This window comes from the organism of the source record quoted next, unplaced genomic scaffold (assembly GCF_019419815.1).
Source record: "Pyrus x bretschneideri cultivar Hongxiangsu unplaced genomic scaffold, Pyrus_bretschneideri_v1 Contig19, whole genome shotgun sequence".
Taxonomy (NCBI): Eukaryota; Viridiplantae; Streptophyta; class Magnoliopsida; order Rosales; family Rosaceae; genus Pyrus; species Pyrus x bretschneideri.
The window spans coordinates 5,741,803-5,759,600 of NW_025999490.1; the positions used below are offsets into that span (position 1 = coordinate 5,741,803).

Genomic DNA, 17,798 nt, shown 5'->3' on the forward strand with positions numbered 1-17,798 from the left:
TCGACCAAGCTACATAAAAGTACTTTTCGACCGCCAAAGACATGTAGGAAGGTTGACAACTTTATGACACAAGATTTTAGGAGCAAGCCTACTCAGACACTAATCATGCCATATGTCAACCCGCAATCAAAAGAAAAAGTCACTACAAGGAAAAAGCTCTTTTGCGACACCGTATTTGCAACAGAGCACACGACGTCGCAAATACCCAAAAATTAGCGCACATAATGATTATGAAAAAACTTTTGCGACACTGCTCTAACTAATGTCACAAACACGTCCCCACGTCAATAGACAATTGGGTAAAGTTATTTTAATTTTATTTTAGCGCCCTCTTTTTCCTATTTTTTTTTTTTTTTTTTTTTGAACACCCCCTCTTTTTCCTATTAGGCGCCTTAATTTCATATGAAAAATTCCACCAGTTTTCAATTTTATTGGTAAAGTTAGCGGCTGCCTCTCAAATACTCCATCTCCGTCTCTTTGCCTATATTCTCCCAATGTCTCAAACTCTCAGTCCTCTTACGGTCTCTCTCTCAGTGAGCTTGATTTGGATTGGTCTCTCTCAGGTTGGAATCTCGATTTCAAGTTCTATAGTCCCGATTTTGGTGTGCCTTCTAGTTTCCTAGGGTTTCTTTCTACGAATTTTGTTCAATTAATTATTTTATTGATTTTCTGTGCCTTTTGAATTTTTATTTCATTCGTGTGTCCTGTTGTTTGGGATTAGAAAAATTGATTTTGATTGGTCTTGGTTGTTATTTTAGTTGTCGGGCTTTGTTTTTGGGTTCTCTGCATCTGCCGGTGACGAGCCTCACACTGACCACCACGGCTGCGGTTACGGCATCGGACACGGCCATGGCCACGAAGAGGAGAAATCTGGTCCTTGACAAAACCATCAGAGACTGGGTTCTCATCTTCCTTACCGCTTCTTTTACAACTGCTGCCCCCACGCAGCCTTATTGTGATTTTATCTATTTGTTATTGGATAATGTAGCTTAATCTTTAACCGTTGGATTGATTTTAGTGGAAAAAGAAAAGAACAATTTTTGCATGCTTGAAAGTTAATTCCTTGTTTGTTGCTTAATGTTGATGATGATTGTATTTAACTGGCAGGGTTATGTGTTAAATTGGATACATAGTTTCACTATCAGGTTTGGATTCCCAGTGTTGGTTTAAGGTATTGGTCGGCTTAAAGAAATCAAGGGACAACAGTTCAAAACTTTTGAAGGTATAGAGCCTCCAAATTTTTTTACTTTGTTTAGCTTTTGTTAACAAAATGAATCTGAAGCTGTAAAGTGACCAGCAATTGAAATCAAGTTAGGAAATTGGGTCAGAATTTGGAAACCTTAGATGAAGTGTATGAAGGTTTAGAATTTTAATTTATGCCATAGCTATCTTGCAATTAGCTTCTCTTATAAAAACTTGAAGGCATCACAATCCATGTTGCGGTCATAACATAGATGAGTTGTATTAGCGTTTTACTTAACAAACAAATACTTTTACCTGGTGATCCTGTGGAATTTTGCTTATATCTCTGGTTTTGCATTCTTCTTATTCAATGAATGGTATTTAGTTTGAATTTTGATAGCAATGAAGATTTGGTAATAAAGTTGAATGGTGTTATTACATAGCAATTTTTCCCTTTTTTTGATTCAGATGAAAACTCAGAACTGTTCTAAATATAATGGCCATTTCATGCTAGATGAGGACCAATGTCATTTATACATGATGAGCACTTGTTACGCTGGTTTTTATGTTACTAAGACTTTCTTTCACCCATTGCAGGCTAGAAAATTTACGGCGTTTCAAAGGGATTGTAAGATTGCAAATAATGACCCAAGCTTATCATGTTACAAAGCAAGCTACAACTATATTGAGCTATCTTCACTCATGGAGCAAAGTACATGCTGATGTTAAAGCTCACCAACTCTGTATGGTAACAGAAGACGGATCAAGCAAAACAAATAGAGAGTCAACAAAAACTTTAGGCGAAGTTTCATTATATAAAGGTGAGACCAGCAGCTTCCACATCTGTCAGCTTGCTAGACTTCAACTTATTTTATATAGGATTCTACAAGTTTCTTCATAATCTTGGTGTGCTTATGCTACAGAACCATCACAAAACTAGGAGTGTCAAAACTTTGATTCATGTATAATCTTGGTGTGCTCGTTCTACAGAACCATCACGAAACTAGCTTGTAATCTGCTATTTCTTCTTGTCATTCTGTTGATACTGATGTCAAACATGTTTCACTCTTGCAGGAAAATGGATTTTTAATTGTTCCTAAAGGTCAGGCACAGAATCACGACCACGACCACAAGCCTCACACTCATTGGTGTATAATGTATACGACCATTCAACTAACTTTAAGTAAAACTATATTGGTGTTTTCATAATTTTGTCGTACTTGTATATGATAATACAATGCAAATTTTTCAATAATAATATGTTTCTAGTTTGTAAAATTAAATAGAATAATTTGTATCTGGTGTCAAATATGGCGCTAGAATTTTTTTTACACTTGGATATATTATTAATGATGCTTTAAATAATGTTGTAATGTTGTCGCAAATAATATTTGTGACGGTTATTTTGCGTTGTCAATAGTTGTTAAGACTTTGCGACATATGTTTGTTGCGACGCGTCCAAGGCCGTCGCCAAAAGCTTTTTACTACGTTTTAATCACTTTTTGCAATGTGTTCGTTTTGTCGCAAAAGGGCCATTTTTTTTTTGTAGTGAGTCTAGGATGGGACCCAAAAGTGGTCCGGCCTGTTCTGAGTGATGTTCTAAATTTAGCACAAGTACTAAATTTAGAATGGGTTAACAAAGTGAGAATGAAACAATATCGAAGCAAACAAATCCTCATGACAATGGGTTAACGGTCCACCACTAGCCCTCGCATTTCACAAACAATTCAACATGCATTTCAAATCACATTTCACAAATGTTTCCAATCCACAATCGAATCACATTTCATAACAATAGATCGATGGCCAAATATATAAAAATACATTTTAATAGAAATCACATTTATTAAACCAAGTCATATCCACAAATGATATTATATACGAAACCAGGGTAATAATCATGTCACATTTATTAAAGTCACTCACTAAACAATGTAGGCCCACTAGACTTCACTTAGTCTCCAATAATACTAATTTTAGTATTTAAAACGATTCGAGACATGTTGATCAAAAGTCAACTCGCAGACTTGCAATCACGATGGGGTCCACAACCCTACGTAATTTGATCTGGAATAACCACCCATGGATTTCTGATCCGTAATTTTCCAAGAGTCTCATTTATCTTCTAGAACAATATCCTAAAATTTTGAAATGAATAGTCGGATCTCCGCCAATTGCTAGAATTAGGTGGAGGTTAACAATTAGTTTTACAAATTAAAAAATTCAATTCATCAAGATCCGTATGTCGGATTTCCGATCCATCAGTTTGTAATGTCCTCAAATATTACGTGCTATAACGCATTAAAGTTTGGTGAAGATCCAACGGTCGGATCGTCGATGGTTATGTCTTCTATTTTTCTACTTTCCCTTTTCTATGTTTTCCTCCCATGTAGTAGGCTGATTACTTGAAACAATGAGTATAGTACTAGTGACGCAATATGATCTACAAATGGATGGTTTCTTATAGCATGCATATCCATACAAAGCAAGCAAAGTTTAACGTCATTGGTTCTTAGCTACTACACCGTCTTTTTAGCTACTTTGTGTGAAAATTATTCATGTCTATCATGGATAATACATTCAACGTCCGCAGCAAAACGCAAACACATTTTCTAGTAACCACCGTGACTAAACTATTGGATTGGAGGGGATTAAAAGGGGAGGTGTCACAAGTTTTACATACAGTCGACAAGTGGATGTGACTAGTGTTATTACTGGTAGGTGCTGTCAAAATGAGGGGAAAAGCTATCCCAATTTGGAATCAAGTTAGTCCCCATTTTCTTAAGCTCACTCTAGCTCATCTTCCATGAGAATCAAATCAAGCCTGGTCGCAAGCTCAAAACTAATTAAACAAGTCAAATTTGAGCACAATAGTGTTCGGTTCCGCTAGACTCGTTTGCAGTCCTACGTTGATTTATTTGTTGGGATTTGCTCGTTAATTCTTTTTCTATAAAATTGATTCTTGCAAGAGAAAAGCGTATAATATTGACCAACCAATAGAATTATAGTGGTCTAGCATAAATCTTGTATATTGTCGCATGGTTTTTCAACTAAATAAGGCTCATTTGGAAGTTCTTTTAAAGTGTTTTTGGTTAAATTGTTTTTGAGTTCTAAAAGTGTTTCAAGTATTTTTTTGCAGGAAACATCACTTATATGCTTCTTGGGGGAAATATTTTAAGTGCTTATCTGAAATTCACTTGAATTTTTATTAAGGATTGGTTTCAAAACATTCTTATCAAAAACGTTTTTAATTATTTTAAAACACTTCTAAACGTACAATAAAAAAACTAAAAATTAAGAGATCCTAAACTTGTAGCTAATAGAAGCTTTTATGTGTTGTGTTCAGATAAAAACAGAAAGTCGTTGTTAGATTGGAGAACGCGGTTTCAAATTATCATTGGGATTGCTCAAGGTGTCCTATATCTTCATCAAGATTCGAGACTAAAAATAATCCATAGGGATTTGAAAGCAAGCAATGTTTTACTGGATGGTTCAATGAACCCAAAAATATCAGATTTTGGCATGGAAAGAATGTTCGGGGATGACCAAATTGAAGCAAACACGAACAGAGTTGTTGGCACCTAGTAATTCTCTCCTCTCACTCGAAATAAAACTCTAGAGCTGATATGTTTTTTAATACTGATAATGTGTGATTGCAGCGGTTACATGTCACCGGAGTATGCTATGGATGGGCTATATTCCATAAAATCCGATGTGTTTAGCTTCGGAGTCTTGGCACTAGAGATCATTAGCGGCAAAAAGAACAGTTTCCAATTCGAAAACACCTCTCTGAATTTGGTTGGACTTGTAAGTAAACAGATAATTTTTCAAATGATAAATCTGACTCTTGAATAGTCCAATGATCCAAACATTGTGCTCACACTTGTTTCAGATATGGGACTTGTGGACAGAAGGAAAAGTCTTGGACATAGTTGATTTGTCACTGAACCAGTCGTATTCGACTCACGAAGTTATGAGATGCATTCAGATTGGGCTCTTGTGCATGCAAGAAAACGCAACGAACCGGCCAACCATGCTAGATGTTGTGTTCATGCTGGGGAATGAAACGAATCTTCTACATCCAAAAAAGGCAGCGTTTAGCTTCATTCAAAACTGGTGGTCCGGATTCTTCAACGTCTAGAGGAGCTTCATCTGTAAATGATGTAACAGTAACAGTTATTGAAGCTCGTTGAGTTTGCACTTTCCAGGCCTTGTAGAGATTTTGCATTACTTCTTAAAGTATTTGTACTCAAATCAAGATTTCTTTGTAGGTGAAGATTTTAAATTCAAATTCAAATCCTAGAATCCAAACGAGGCCCAAATGTTTAAATTTTAGATCAAGCATGAAGACGTGTGAGTAACAAATTGAAATTCTCAATTGTAAACGAAAATCTTGGCCATGATAGGTAGTGTGCGAATTCCCCTTCTTAACAAAACAAGTTGTAGTTTTTAACTTTTTTTTTTATGACAAAAATAAGCCTGGAATTTTGACAAAAGTTAGAAATTATAAATTGATATGCACAAATTCTCTTGTTTTGAATTTATAAACATAGAAATTTTGATTTTTCGCTTGAAAAAAAAATTTGGAATTTGGGAATCCAATGTTTAAAATCCATGTAAATGAATGTCATGTTTAAATTTCTATGAGTGAGAGTTTAAAAATAAAAAATTCCTATTGAAATTCAATCGTTCTTTTAGGTTAACAAAACAAGAAAACTTTCAAATTCTTTACAAATTCTAAAAAATAAAATTCAGTCAATTATATTTCCAACATTTTGAAAGGCTTATTATATTAACACCTCACAAATTGTTGAATAAACCCCACATTTTCTTTTTCACTTAAAAATTATTTTAATATACCCCACGTATTTTCCCATAATACCCCCACACTCTACATTCTCAATATACAATTATACACCTTATATTTTGTACATACACCCCACATTTCTCAAATCTTATAACACTTATTTTTTAATTTTCAAAAATTGAATCTAACCATTTGAACGTTTAATTTGTCGAAATATTTCAAATCATTTGAACGTTTAATTTGACATCTTCAACGCTGCAATGGGCAAATTTAAGTACAATGTTGCCTATGATTTAATTCCCTTCGCCAAACCAGATGGTACAAGTGCTGGCACTTAGGATGATTTGGCGCATCAAGTATTTATCAGGGTATGTAGTACTAGAAACTAGTGCAGAGTTCACTTTTTTTTTTTTTTTTTTTTTTGGAAAACTAGGAATAACATTCCAAGGCTAGGAAGTCAAAAGGTACAAGCCTACAAAGAGGCAAACACCAAGGAAGGCAGAACGAAAACGACATTGATGAAAAGGGGTACAACCAGAAATGCATCAACCAAGTTGAGCGTCACCCCAAACACCGCCCCAACAAATCAATGACGACCAAGAAGACCATCATTGTTCAAAATGTGAACCAACGAAGATGGGGCCTGACGACCACCCAAACAGTATCACACATCTCCGAAAAAATAACCGACGTAAGAAAATCCAACGCCATATTGGCTAATCTTCGGAAAATCAACATTTTCTTTGCTGCCACATACAACGACCTGTTTGCTCTAATTGTTGCGTCTGCTGCCACTACATCGAAATTCTGTCACAGATTATTAGTAATACAACTAATGATAAAATTGTGTAGAGTTCACTTTGTTTAACAATTTTATCATTAGTTGTAATATTAATAATCTGTGACATAATTTCGATGCAGTGGCAGCAGACTCGACAATTAGAGCAAACAGGTCGTTGTATGTGGCAACAAAGAAATTGTTGAAGTCGTCATCACCATCGCCGCACTGGTGAGCCAAACGGATGAACAACTGTGGGATCCAAAAGAAGAAAAGGGCAAACAAAAGAACTCCCAACACAACACCTCCAACAAATACCAGAGATAAAGCCTTTAATTTGGACCAAAAATGCTGATTGGAATTTGACAAAAATGTCGCCTGGGATTTAAATCGTATATGGGTTTGTTTTCAATTCCATTATTAAAACTCATCTTGTCTGTTTTTAATATTTGGTGGTAATTTAGATGTTTAATTCTTCATGTAATCCTTGTGATCCCAAAAAGATATGAATATAGAAGTTTAAATAACGCATCAATATCGATGTCATCGAAATCACTAAAACAATTTTATCTCATGTGAAACTTCCAAAACATCGATTTCGTGTTCTATTCGTCAAAAACAATTTTTCTCAATTAACATGTTTGTAGTTTCATTAGTTAGGGTTTTGTTCAACAATGGAGGGTGGGAGAGTTTTGATAGTTGAGAAGACAAATAATATGATAAAAGTGATTTATGATGTATTTAGAAAATTTTATTTATTTTAAAAACCTAATAAGGTCAAAATTATCATTACATAGTGAAGTAAATAAGTCATTTAATATTAATTTTAATATGAGATGCGATTAACATTTTGTGAAGTCTAATATAAATTTTTTTTTAAAATTCCTTAATAATCTTAAATTTCTTTATCTAGCGTAAAGCTAAATTGAAATTTCTGGTTTTCGATAAATACGATGGTAGCACGCTAATTGCTTCTTTGTTAAATTATTATTAATACTAAATTGTTGGACCACATGCTAATGACTTAGGTTATAAAACATTTCTTCTTCATTCAACGATGTCTTCATATGTGGACCCAAGAAATGATGTCCTCATATGTTATTACACTTCACACAGTATACTGTAATTTTATGCTTATCCATACTCTTATTTTTTTTAATGATTTTAATAGTCACCTCGCGGCACTGAAGGCAAATTATATTACTTTAGTCTAAGTAGGAGACGTGGCACTGTGCAATTTTGACGTAGGTTTCAGTTTATTTACAAAATTGCCACTCAGTCTCTCATTCCCTCCCTAAAGACCTCTTCTTTGCTTTCCCCACTTAAAGACTGCGATTCGCCACTGAGCTCCGAGTTCAGGGCTCTGTCCCTCTACGGCGGTAGAAATGGAGTCTCCACCTCCTCGGCGATGGCCACGGAGGCTCAGCTCTCGATCCAAGACGACAAATTGAAGGATGCCCAGATGGAGGTAGCTGATAAGCCTGAGAAAGTCGTGCTTCCAACCAACGAGTCCTCCGAAAGCCTCATCAGAATTCGACACACGGTATTTATTGAAATTTCATTGCTTTGGATTGGATTTATGATTGTGTTATGTTAAATTGAAGTAGGAGGTGCTTTCCTGTAGAATTTTTTGAATTTTTAGATTCGTAGGAGCTTCCCCTTTTTGAAAGTTTGATGCTTTTAATCAACCATTTTCAATTCTACGTTACTAATTGTCACCTGATTCTGTTGTGAAGAATGAGGGAGTGAGGATGAAGAAAATAAGAACATAACTTTTCGGTAATTTGAAATTTGATCGAATAGGACATGGAAAAATGGGTGTATAGCAGTAGATAAGCTGGGAAAATTTTCATCCTGTTTTTGGGAATGTGAGAAGATACATGGGTTTCTGTATTTTGATAAGGTGTTGAGGTCGAGCTATGTTCATTTTTTTTCTGAATTTCCTTGTAGTTTGATATCAATGGCGCCTTTTCCGCTGTTATGGTGATGAAATGTGTTTGACTGCAGTGTGCACACGTGATGGCCATGGCTGTTCAGAAGGTCTTCCCGGATGCAAAAGTGACAATTGGTCCGTGGATAGAAAATGGGTTCTATTATGATTTTGATATGGAGCCTTTGACGGACAAAGAGTTGAAGAGAATCAAGAAGGAGATGGTAAGTGGAATTTCTGTATAAGTTATCATGTTTGTATCAAAGTTTTGGAACCATGAAACAAGTGAAAACTATTCAGGAGCATTTCTTTTGTGATTTGTAGGATCACATCATTGGTAGAAACTTATCACTCATATGAGAAGAAGTTTCAAGAGATGAAGCTCACAAAAGAATAACCGCTCTCAACGAACCATACAAATTGGAAATTTTGGATAGTATTAAAGAAGATCCCATTACCATATATCATATTGGAAGGTGATGATTTAATGTGCAGGAACTGTGCGTAAATGATATTTTTATTAGCTACACAAGTGAAATGTACAGTGTTTGTGTCGAGTCTTAAGATGGAAATTTAAAGGAATAAAAAAGAGAGGGCGGGGGTGTGCTCAGGGAAAACAATGTTGTTGGTGCTCTTTAAATATGAGTTATTGATATACAGATTGAAAAGGAGATTAATTTGAAGGTGGGAGGAACCTTTGGGTCAAGCTAACCAAATTATACTTATGTTTATACATATGCATGCTTGTACTGGGATTTGATTGTGTTTTGAACTAGCATCCTGTCATATTAGACTGTCTTTACGTCATAATTCCTCATAGTATGCCGAATTCTTCATAGGTGATGAATGGTGGGACCTATGTGCGGGGCCCCATGTTGAAAAAACTGAAATATTAACAGAAAAGCTGTCGAACTTGAGTCTATTGCTGGTGCCTACTGGAGAGGAGATGAAAAGAAACCGATGCTGCAGAGGATCTATGGCACTGCATGGGAGAGTGAAGATCAATTGAAGGCATATCTTCATTTCCAAGAGGAAGCTAAACGTCGAGATCACAGGCACCTTGGTCAAGTTCTTGACCTGTTTTCTAGACAGGTACTCAGAATTGCCCTGAATCTCTTTTTTCTGTTTACGCAGATTTATCAGTTAGCAATCCCATTATTTGTAGTTGTGAGGATTCTTGCATTGAACATTTTCGTTGTTGAATTTTCACAGAATGATGCTGGTGGGGGTTTAGTGTTCTGGCGTCCAAGGGGTGCTATTGTGAGGCATGTAATGGAAGATTTGTGGAAAAAGATCCACATAGAACGTGGTTACGATCTGCTGTATACTCCACATGTTGCAAGGGCGAACCTTTGGCAGATAAGTGGTCATCTGGATTACTACAAGGAGAATATGTATGATCAAATGAATGTTGAGGATGAACTTTATCGGCTTTCGACCAATGAACTGCCCATATCATATCTTGGTTTAGAAAAGGAAGCCTCACTCATATCATGAATTTCCTATTCAAGTTGCTGAGTTGGGAACCGTATATAGATACGAATTATCTGGAAGCTTGCATGGTCTTTCTTGTGTAAAAGGTTTTACTCAGGTATCGTGTTAGTATTTGCAAACTGGTAGTCTATAATCCTAGGTGTATGAAGTGTTTTTTCTTTTCTTTTTTGTTTAACCTCGGGACCTGTTGCAGGATGGTGTCCGCATATTTTGTCTAGAAGATCAGATCAAAGATGAAATAAGGGGTGTCCTAGATCTTACCGAAGAACTTTTGTTGCAATTTGGCTTCAGAAACCTGCTTTTATATGACAATCCAACAATCCAAACTTAGCAGTGTCAAAGAGAGGAGCTTCCTCTCTAAACAACGTGACGATAACTACGGTTGTAGCACGCTAATGGTTAGGTTATACAGGATTTCTTCTTCTTTCAATTATGTGTTCATGTGTTATTACACTTGAGACAATGTACTGTACTTCTATGCATAGTACATACTGTTAATTTTCGTTTAATGATTGTAATAGTCTCCTTGCGGCACTGAAGGTAATTATATTTTCTTTGAACAACGGTCAAAAGCAACATAAAGATTTGTCAACATATTCAGCTAACAAAACTCTTGGTAGAAAAAAATGCATCGGATATGTGGAGAGAAAAGAAGGCATTAGGTATGGTCGATCCATCATTGGGTCAGACGGACTTTGCGTGCAAGAAAGTGCATTAGAGAGGCCAATCATGTCGGAAGTTATTATCAGAAGGCATTACGTGGTGTTGAATTTTATGACAAAAATGAAAGGTCAAATCATTCATTACCGGTCGTACAGACTTGGCCCCGTTCAGAGCCAACTTGTCTTATCAATCTACTGAATACAACTGGAAGTCTTGTAGTGTAAACAAAAGAACAAAATGAAGAAATCTTGTAGAGAGGGAAAGAGAATCAAGAAGAGAGAGGGAGCAAGATTTAGAGAGAGAGAGAGAGAGATATATATATATATATATATATATATATATATATCTATTGAATACAGACTGGTCGCACAGCGTATGCCCTTAAATTAGCGTTACTCGAAACTCGATCAAAGAAAAAGAAAATCCAACCTTTCCGGCTTTTTGTTTCTGCATGTCAAAAGAAGCAGCCATTTTAGCACTTAAACTCCTCCATGAGAAAGCTAACAATGAATTCTACTGAATTCTTTTTTGTCAGTACTGTATTGCTCATCTTCCTTGTGATTCTTCCCTCTTCCACTTCGGTTACCCTAGACGCCATTACAGCAAACCAACCCCTAAGAGAGGACGACGTTCTTCTCTCCACCACCAAAATCTTTGCACTAGGGTTTTTTAAGCCAGGCAATTCTCGTAACCGTTACATTGGCGTTTGGTTCAACAAAATTCCAATCAAAACCGTTGTCTGGATTGCAAACAGAGAAAACCCCATAGTTCCTACTGCTGGAACCGGACTTCTGGCCATTCATGGAGAACATGGTGGCCTTGTTATTTATGGGGAGGACCAAAATACCCGTATCTGGTCCGCTAATCTCACCGTCTCTTCTCCAAACAATTCCGTGATAGCCAAGCTTTCAGATAAGGGAAATCTTGTTGTTGAAATTAATGGTGAAAAGGTGTGGCAAGGTTTTGATTATCCTACAAATACGATGCTTCCTTTTATGAAAATTGGGCTGGACAGGCGGTCCCGGTTGAACCGGTTCCTCACAGCTTGGAAGTCCCAAGATGACCCGGGAATGGGCAACTGTTCGTTCCGGATGGAGCCAAGTGAGAGTCCACAGGAGTTCTTATACATGGGTCAGACTCGATTGTGGCGGACTGGACCTTGGACCGGTGAAAGATGGTCCGGGGTGCCTGAAATGTTAAAACTATTCTTCACCAACGTTACTTTTGTGAACAATCAAGATGAGGTATCCATCATGGATGTAGTTCCTGAATCAACCTTCGTAAAATTCGTGATCGATGAATCAGGAAACATTGAACGGTCCGCATGGGACGCTGAAGTGCATAAATGGGTCCGGCATTGGTCGCCGGATTGGCAGTGTAATTCTTACAGGGTGTGTGGTCCGAATAGCATTTGTTACCCATACTCAAACTTTGCGGATAAATTTGAGTGCAAATGCCTACCTGGATTCGAACCCAAGTTGCAACATGAGTGGTATTCGAGAGATTGGTCAGGCGGGTGCGTGAGGCAAAAAGGATCACCCGTTTGCCAAAACGGGGAAGGGTTCGTGAAGTTGGAACGTGTGAAGGTGCCGGACACTTCTACGGCACGTGTGAACATGAGTAGGAGTCGGGAAGCATGTAAAGAAGAATGCCTGAGAAATTGTTCTTGCACGGCATACGCAAATGCAGATGAAAGGCAGGGAGGGAGTGGCTGTATAACATGGCATGGGGACTTGATGGACACAAGGACTTATTTGGATACCGGTCAAGATTTATGTGTGCGAGTTGATGCAACTGTTTTAGGTATATTTCCTTATCAATTGATCTTCTTGCTTCTCTTTTCCTTGTCAATAATTGTCCTCGTAAAGCCGAGGTTCCATGAAAAAAAAATCTTCTTTCTTTATTTCATTAAAAATTTTGAGGAATTATTATTTAGTTTGGTAGTTGTACGTTTGTTATCATTCTAAAAAAAATCATTTGGCATTGGTCTCTTGCCAACTAATAAAAGTGAAATTGTTTCGTCAAGAGTATAAGATGACTTTTTTAGAGTACTAATTTTTTTATTAAAAATTCAGAAATTTCTATAAATTAATACTAAAAATTTAGTTCTTATGTTCATTGGAGCTTTTTACAATGTTTTTTTTTTCCCGAATTTTTACAAGGTTTTTTAAACATGGAAATAAATGCTTGTATATCTGCAGCTCAATACGCAAAGAAGTCAAACAGTTCTTTTGGCAAGAAGAGGAAGCTGGAAGTTTCAGTAGCATGTGGTCTTTTGTTCTTCCTCGTGTTTTCCCTTGCATGTTGGTTGGTAAAGAGGAAGAGAAAAGGTAAACAAATTTCCTTTTACTAGGTTGCCCTCTAATCATTCACAATTATGTAACTGGATATTGGTTTTAATTATTTAAGAACACAATATTATCTGTTTATGTACTTTTATCACAGGTAAAAAACGTCAGGATAAATTTTTCAATGTGACCATAGCATCAACCTCCTGGGAAGATTCTTCTGCTAGAACAAATATTGATGAAAGTGGAATAAACTCTGAATTACCATTCTTTGAACTAAGTACCATAGTTAAGGCCACAAATAATTTCACTTCCAACAACAAGCTTGGAACAGGTGGTTTTGGCTCAGTTTATAAGGTACGTAGTTACCCTTAGATAATGTCTCAAATCAAACTTTGAAAAGACATTTTTTATATTTATTTTTTAGCCATCTGCACTTCAAATCAATTATTTTTTCCCTTGTAGTTTAAACAGAAGAACATAATGAATAAATCTTGCAGAGATAGAAAGAGAATCAAGAAGAGAGAGGGAGCAAGATTTAGAGAGAGAGAGAGAGAGAGAGAGAGAGAGAGAGATTTTAGACAGAAAAAGTGAATCTTTGTTAATGGTTTCAGAAAAAATACAAGGTAGTGATCCATAAGGATATATATCCAAACTATATTGCTTACAAGCTAAGCTAACATTTAGCTCACAGGCTATTGACACTTACAAACAATAGGATTACAAGACCATTACAGTTAACAAAAATCAAGAGACCCGTCCAATAAAGACTGGAAAGGTTGACTCAAAAATATATTTGATTAAAATTCAAACCCAATGAATAATCGATAAGTGATGGGAACTAGCTTGTTTCTACTTTTCACATTCATCTTAGATACCAACTAGCAAGAATGCCCACACGGTACTGCAGGTTTTGAAACTGTATAAAACATATAGAAAGTTTTAAATCTATATATGATAAGCCATACTACTTATATATATGTGGAAATCTATTCACATTTACAATAAAGAACAATAAGCAGCGTTGAACTTCCTTAATCTAATGGGTTTGCTTCGTCACTTCGTTTCTCCCTCTTTCTACATAAGTTTTCATTTCTTTGTTACAAATTGAAAAAATAGAAGTTAATGTCAACAAATGATAGTTGGATTTGTTAAAGGATCATTTTGCTAAAGATCAGAACAATAAAAGGACTAATAAAAAGTTAGAAAAATGGCTTACGTAGTTGAGAAGTGTTGGCGCGCCTTAAATATTGTCTGAATCCAAGTTTTACAAATCGTTCGTATTCAAACCAATCAATTCAATTATACTTAAACAAATTTGGTCTAAACTGTTTAAAAACTGAAATATAAACCCTCATTTTGCATAATTGTTAACTCAGAAAAACAAATGCATAAATGGACAGATGGTGTTTTAGAGAAAAGTTTCTTTATCCTGATATTTAACAGACAAATTTTGAAATCTAAAGCACTTAGCATACTTGAATAAAAAAAAATTTAACTTGACAATGAGAAACCTCAATGATCTGTCTCAATCCATCGTTGAAAAATTGGCCGAACTTTGATTCGCTCACTCCATTCCTAAACTAAAGAAAACCAAACCAAGTTCACCAAGAATTATGCACGATTTTTATGAAATTATACAATGAATTATACAACACCGTTAAACAAACATGGACAGGAGCTGATCTTAAAATTTATTTAGAAGTGGTTAATCTTATGCAAGCCAAAGAAGATTGGGAGCAATAAATTACGAAACATTTCCAACTCTTTTTACCTAGCATGTCATGTCCTTTCATTGATTGTGAGTAAGGCCTGATTCACTTCCTTAAGCCTGGGGATCTCAGCTTCTTCAAAATGAGGCATCTCTTAACTCTAAGGAACTAACTAAAAGGGCCATCTGATTTAACACTCATAGTGAATCTTATCACCTGTGGTTGTATTTTAAGTATCTTTAAGAACCAATCGGCCATGGTTTGTAAGCCAGGACTGAACTTAGAAAAAGATGATACCCAGTAACATTGATACTTAAATTTGTGGTAGGACTGGAATTTTCTCTCTTTTTTCTCAAAGATAAAGAGATAAAGCCTTCATTTGGATATAAGGATTTAAAAGAATGAATCCACATTTTGACAATAAGCTTATATTTGTTAGAACCATAAAGATATAATATATATAATCCACGAAATGATCAGATTTAATGTAATAACTGAAACTGAAATGACCACGTCCAATGAATCATTTGAAATCCATGTAATCCTTCCAGCACATAAATATAAACATATATTATACCCACGCACCTAAAATAAAAACATGAACCAAAATTACTATGAAACTGGAGCTTAATAAACATACGCCCCTGCAGCTATTGCCTCATTAAGATTATCATTGAAACGGTGTGAATCGATTTTATGATCAGAACATATCACTGAACAGAATAGTCTGCAAGAGATTGAAACCATAAGTATCAAAAACAGGAATCCAAATAACCAAAAGGATAAATGCTTGTTCATATTCCCCTTGCACTGGTTGTACCTTTAATTCAACTCCGCTTCTAGTTCGCCGATGCTTCTAGTGATCAAAGGTTTTGTTCTTGGAATGCGAGCTTTAATTACAAACCGGGCATATGATAGTTGCTCATTTCCTTCATTTTCTTGGCATCCATAAAAGCTAAAAGCTCTGCCATATGAAGTAATAATTCAAAATACTGCGATCTTTTGTTATTTCAATCGCGCATCTCGTTCACTTGAAGTAGTCAAAGCATTTTTATGTATATGCATTGAGTTTTACTCCTTTGTTAATGTATAAATGCAATTTCAAGGGGAGGATATATATATATATATATATATATATAGCTACGAATATGTTGATAATTTTCTTGAAAGGTAAGTGCACTATAAGTTGAATTTGGATATTCAGGGTGTGCTTGATAATGGAAAGGAGATAGCAGTGAAAAGACTAGCCAAGAATTCTGGCCAAGGAATTGGAGAGTTTAAGAATGAAGTTGTGCTGCTTTCAAAGCTCCAACACAGGAACCTTGTGAGGATCATAGGTTGCTGTGTTCAAGATGAAGAGAAGATGCTGATCTATGAATACTTGCCAAACAAAAGTCTTGACTTTTTCATTTTCGGTATGTCTTTCTTTTACTTTTGTTCTTCTTTTTATACAAGCAATATTGTGGAGGGGAAATCAAGCTCAGGACCTCAGGTGCAGGATTGAATGCTCTTAACTCAACTCAGTTACAAGCACCTTTCTTTTCACTTGTGTATCTAAAATTGTCGGTTAAAAACCTTGAACCAAGCAAGAATACAATCTAATATACTTTGTTTACATTTTTCCCTTACAAAGCAAAAGAGGCGTTCTTGGATTGGACAAGACGCTTTGAGATAATCTGTGGGATTGCTAGAGGGATCTTATATCTTCATCAGGATTCGAGATTAAGAATCATCCATAGAGATCTAAAGGCCAGCAATGTTCTGTTGGATTCTGCTATGAACCCCAAGATTTCAGATTTTGGTATGGCTAGGATATTTGGAGCGGAACAAATTGAAGCAAATACAAACCGTGTGGTTGGGACATAGTAAGTTTCATTCAAAACTGAAAGTACACCTGTTTTTGTTGAATAATACAGAAAGAAGCCGTGACAATTAATAAATTTTATTTTGTTGCTTCAGCGGTTATATGTCACCAGAGTACGCAATGGAAGGACTTTTTTCAGTAAAGTCTGACATATATAGCTTCGGCATTTTACTACTAGAAATTGTTACTGGCAGAAAGAACACTGGCTACTATCACGATAGTCCTTACTCAAATTTAGTTGGACATGTAAGCATAACATTAAGACATTACCAAACTTCTCTTCATTTGCTTTTATAACTTGATGATTAATTTGTAAATGGTTTTTAGGTTTGGGACTTGTGGAAGGAAAATAGAGCCTTGGAAATCATTGATTCATCTCTGGGAGAATCATACCCTATCAACGAAGTTCTAAGATGTATTCACATTGCCCTCTTGTGCGTGCAAGAGCAAGCGAAGGATCGTCCACTCATGTCAGCAGTGGTTTCCATGTTGGGTAATGATGCAGCAATTCCTTCACCAAAGCAACCTGGATTTTTGTTGAACAAAGGTTATCATATTAGTGGAGACCCATCATCCAATACTGATGGAGCTTACTCTGTAAATGACATGACCTATACAGAAGCAGAAGGTCGCTAAGGAGAGAACCAGACGTATAATTGGACATACTATATTATTCAATTGAGAATCACATGATGAGTGAGATAAGAAGAGAGGATATACCCCAATTTCACTCAATAATTTGCCTTATAACTAAGGATCTAAGTTCTATATTAATTTGCAACACTCATCATTTGTCTTGTTGTAAATACATGTTATAAAATATATGCCCTATAATTGGGGATCTAAGTTCTATATCTGCTATACTCATCATATGTCTTGTTGTAAATACAAGCTATAAATTATTTGTAACATTCATCATCAGTTCGACCAGGCTACATAAAAGTACTTTTCGACCGCCACAGACATGTAGGAAGGTTGACAACTTTATGACACAAGATTTTAAGAGCAAGCCTACTCAGATACTAATTATGCCACGTGTCAACCCGCAATCAAAAGAAAAAATCACTACAAGAAAAAAGC

General features: G+C 35.9%; 2 protein-coding genes, 1 long non-coding RNA gene and 1 pseudogene across 3 annotated transcripts; all 4 read left to right on the forward strand.

Annotated features, from left to right (window-relative positions):
- The first annotated feature begins 339 nt into the window (after positions 1-339).
- Positions 340-2,460, forward strand: LOC108868344. The gene is made up of 4 exons (XR_007257663.1): positions 340-563; positions 759-1,222; positions 1,780-2,003; positions 2,257-2,460. It is a non-coding gene; the product is annotated as an uncharacterized LOC108868344 (long non-coding RNA).
- Positions 2,461-4,633: 2,173 nt separating this feature from the next.
- Positions 4,634-5,323, forward strand: LOC125476463 (receptor-like serine/threonine-protein kinase SD1-6). The gene is made up of 3 exons (XM_048582642.1): positions 4,634-4,766; positions 4,842-4,989; positions 5,075-5,323. Exons 1-3 carry the CDS (start codon positions 4,678-4,680, stop codon positions 5,321-5,323), a joined length of 486 nt encoding a protein of 161 aa, XP_048438599.1. The 5' UTR covers positions 4,634-4,677.
- Positions 5,324-6,249: 926 nt separating this feature from the next.
- Positions 6,250-10,700, forward strand: LOC103959587 (annotated as a pseudogene).
- A 470-nt stretch (positions 10,701-11,170) lies between these two features.
- LOC108867011 (G-type lectin S-receptor-like serine/threonine-protein kinase At1g11410) lies at positions 11,171-17,572 on the forward strand. Its single transcript, XM_048582389.1, has 7 exons — positions 11,171-12,657; positions 13,056-13,184; positions 13,300-13,499; positions 16,059-16,269; positions 16,488-16,719; positions 16,814-16,964; positions 17,046-17,572. Exons 1-7 carry the CDS (start codon positions 11,346-11,348, stop codon positions 17,352-17,354), a joined length of 2,544 nt encoding a protein of 847 aa, XP_048438346.1. The 5' UTR covers positions 11,171-11,345; the 3' UTR covers positions 17,355-17,572.
- The last annotated feature ends 226 nt before the right edge of the window (positions 17,573-17,798 follow it).

Bases quoted from the DNA above. Each gene is read 5' to 3' on its own strand.
- LOC125476463 (XM_048582642.1), top strand. From the start codon at position 4,678: ATGAACCCAAAAATATCAGATTTTGGCATGGAAAGAATGTTCGGGGAT. The intron at 4,767-4,841 runs GTAATTCTCTCC...GTGTGATTGCAG, and splicing joins AACAGAGTTGTTGGCACCTA to CGGTTACATGTCACCGGAGT. The intron at 4,990-5,074 runs GTAAGTAAACAG...CACTTGTTTCAG, and splicing joins CTCTGAATTTGGTTGGACTT to ATATGGGACTTGTGGACAGA.
- LOC108867011 (XM_048582389.1), top strand. From the start codon at position 11,346: ATGAGAAAGCTAACAATGAATTCTACTGAATTCTTTTTTGTCAGTACT. The intron at 13,500-16,058 runs GTACGTAGTTAC...TTGGATATTCAG, and splicing joins GTTTTGGCTCAGTTTATAAG to GGTGTGCTTGATAATGGAAA. The intron at 16,965-17,045 runs GTAAGCATAACA...AATGGTTTTTAG, and splicing joins ACTCAAATTTAGTTGGACAT to GTTTGGGACTTGTGGAAGGA.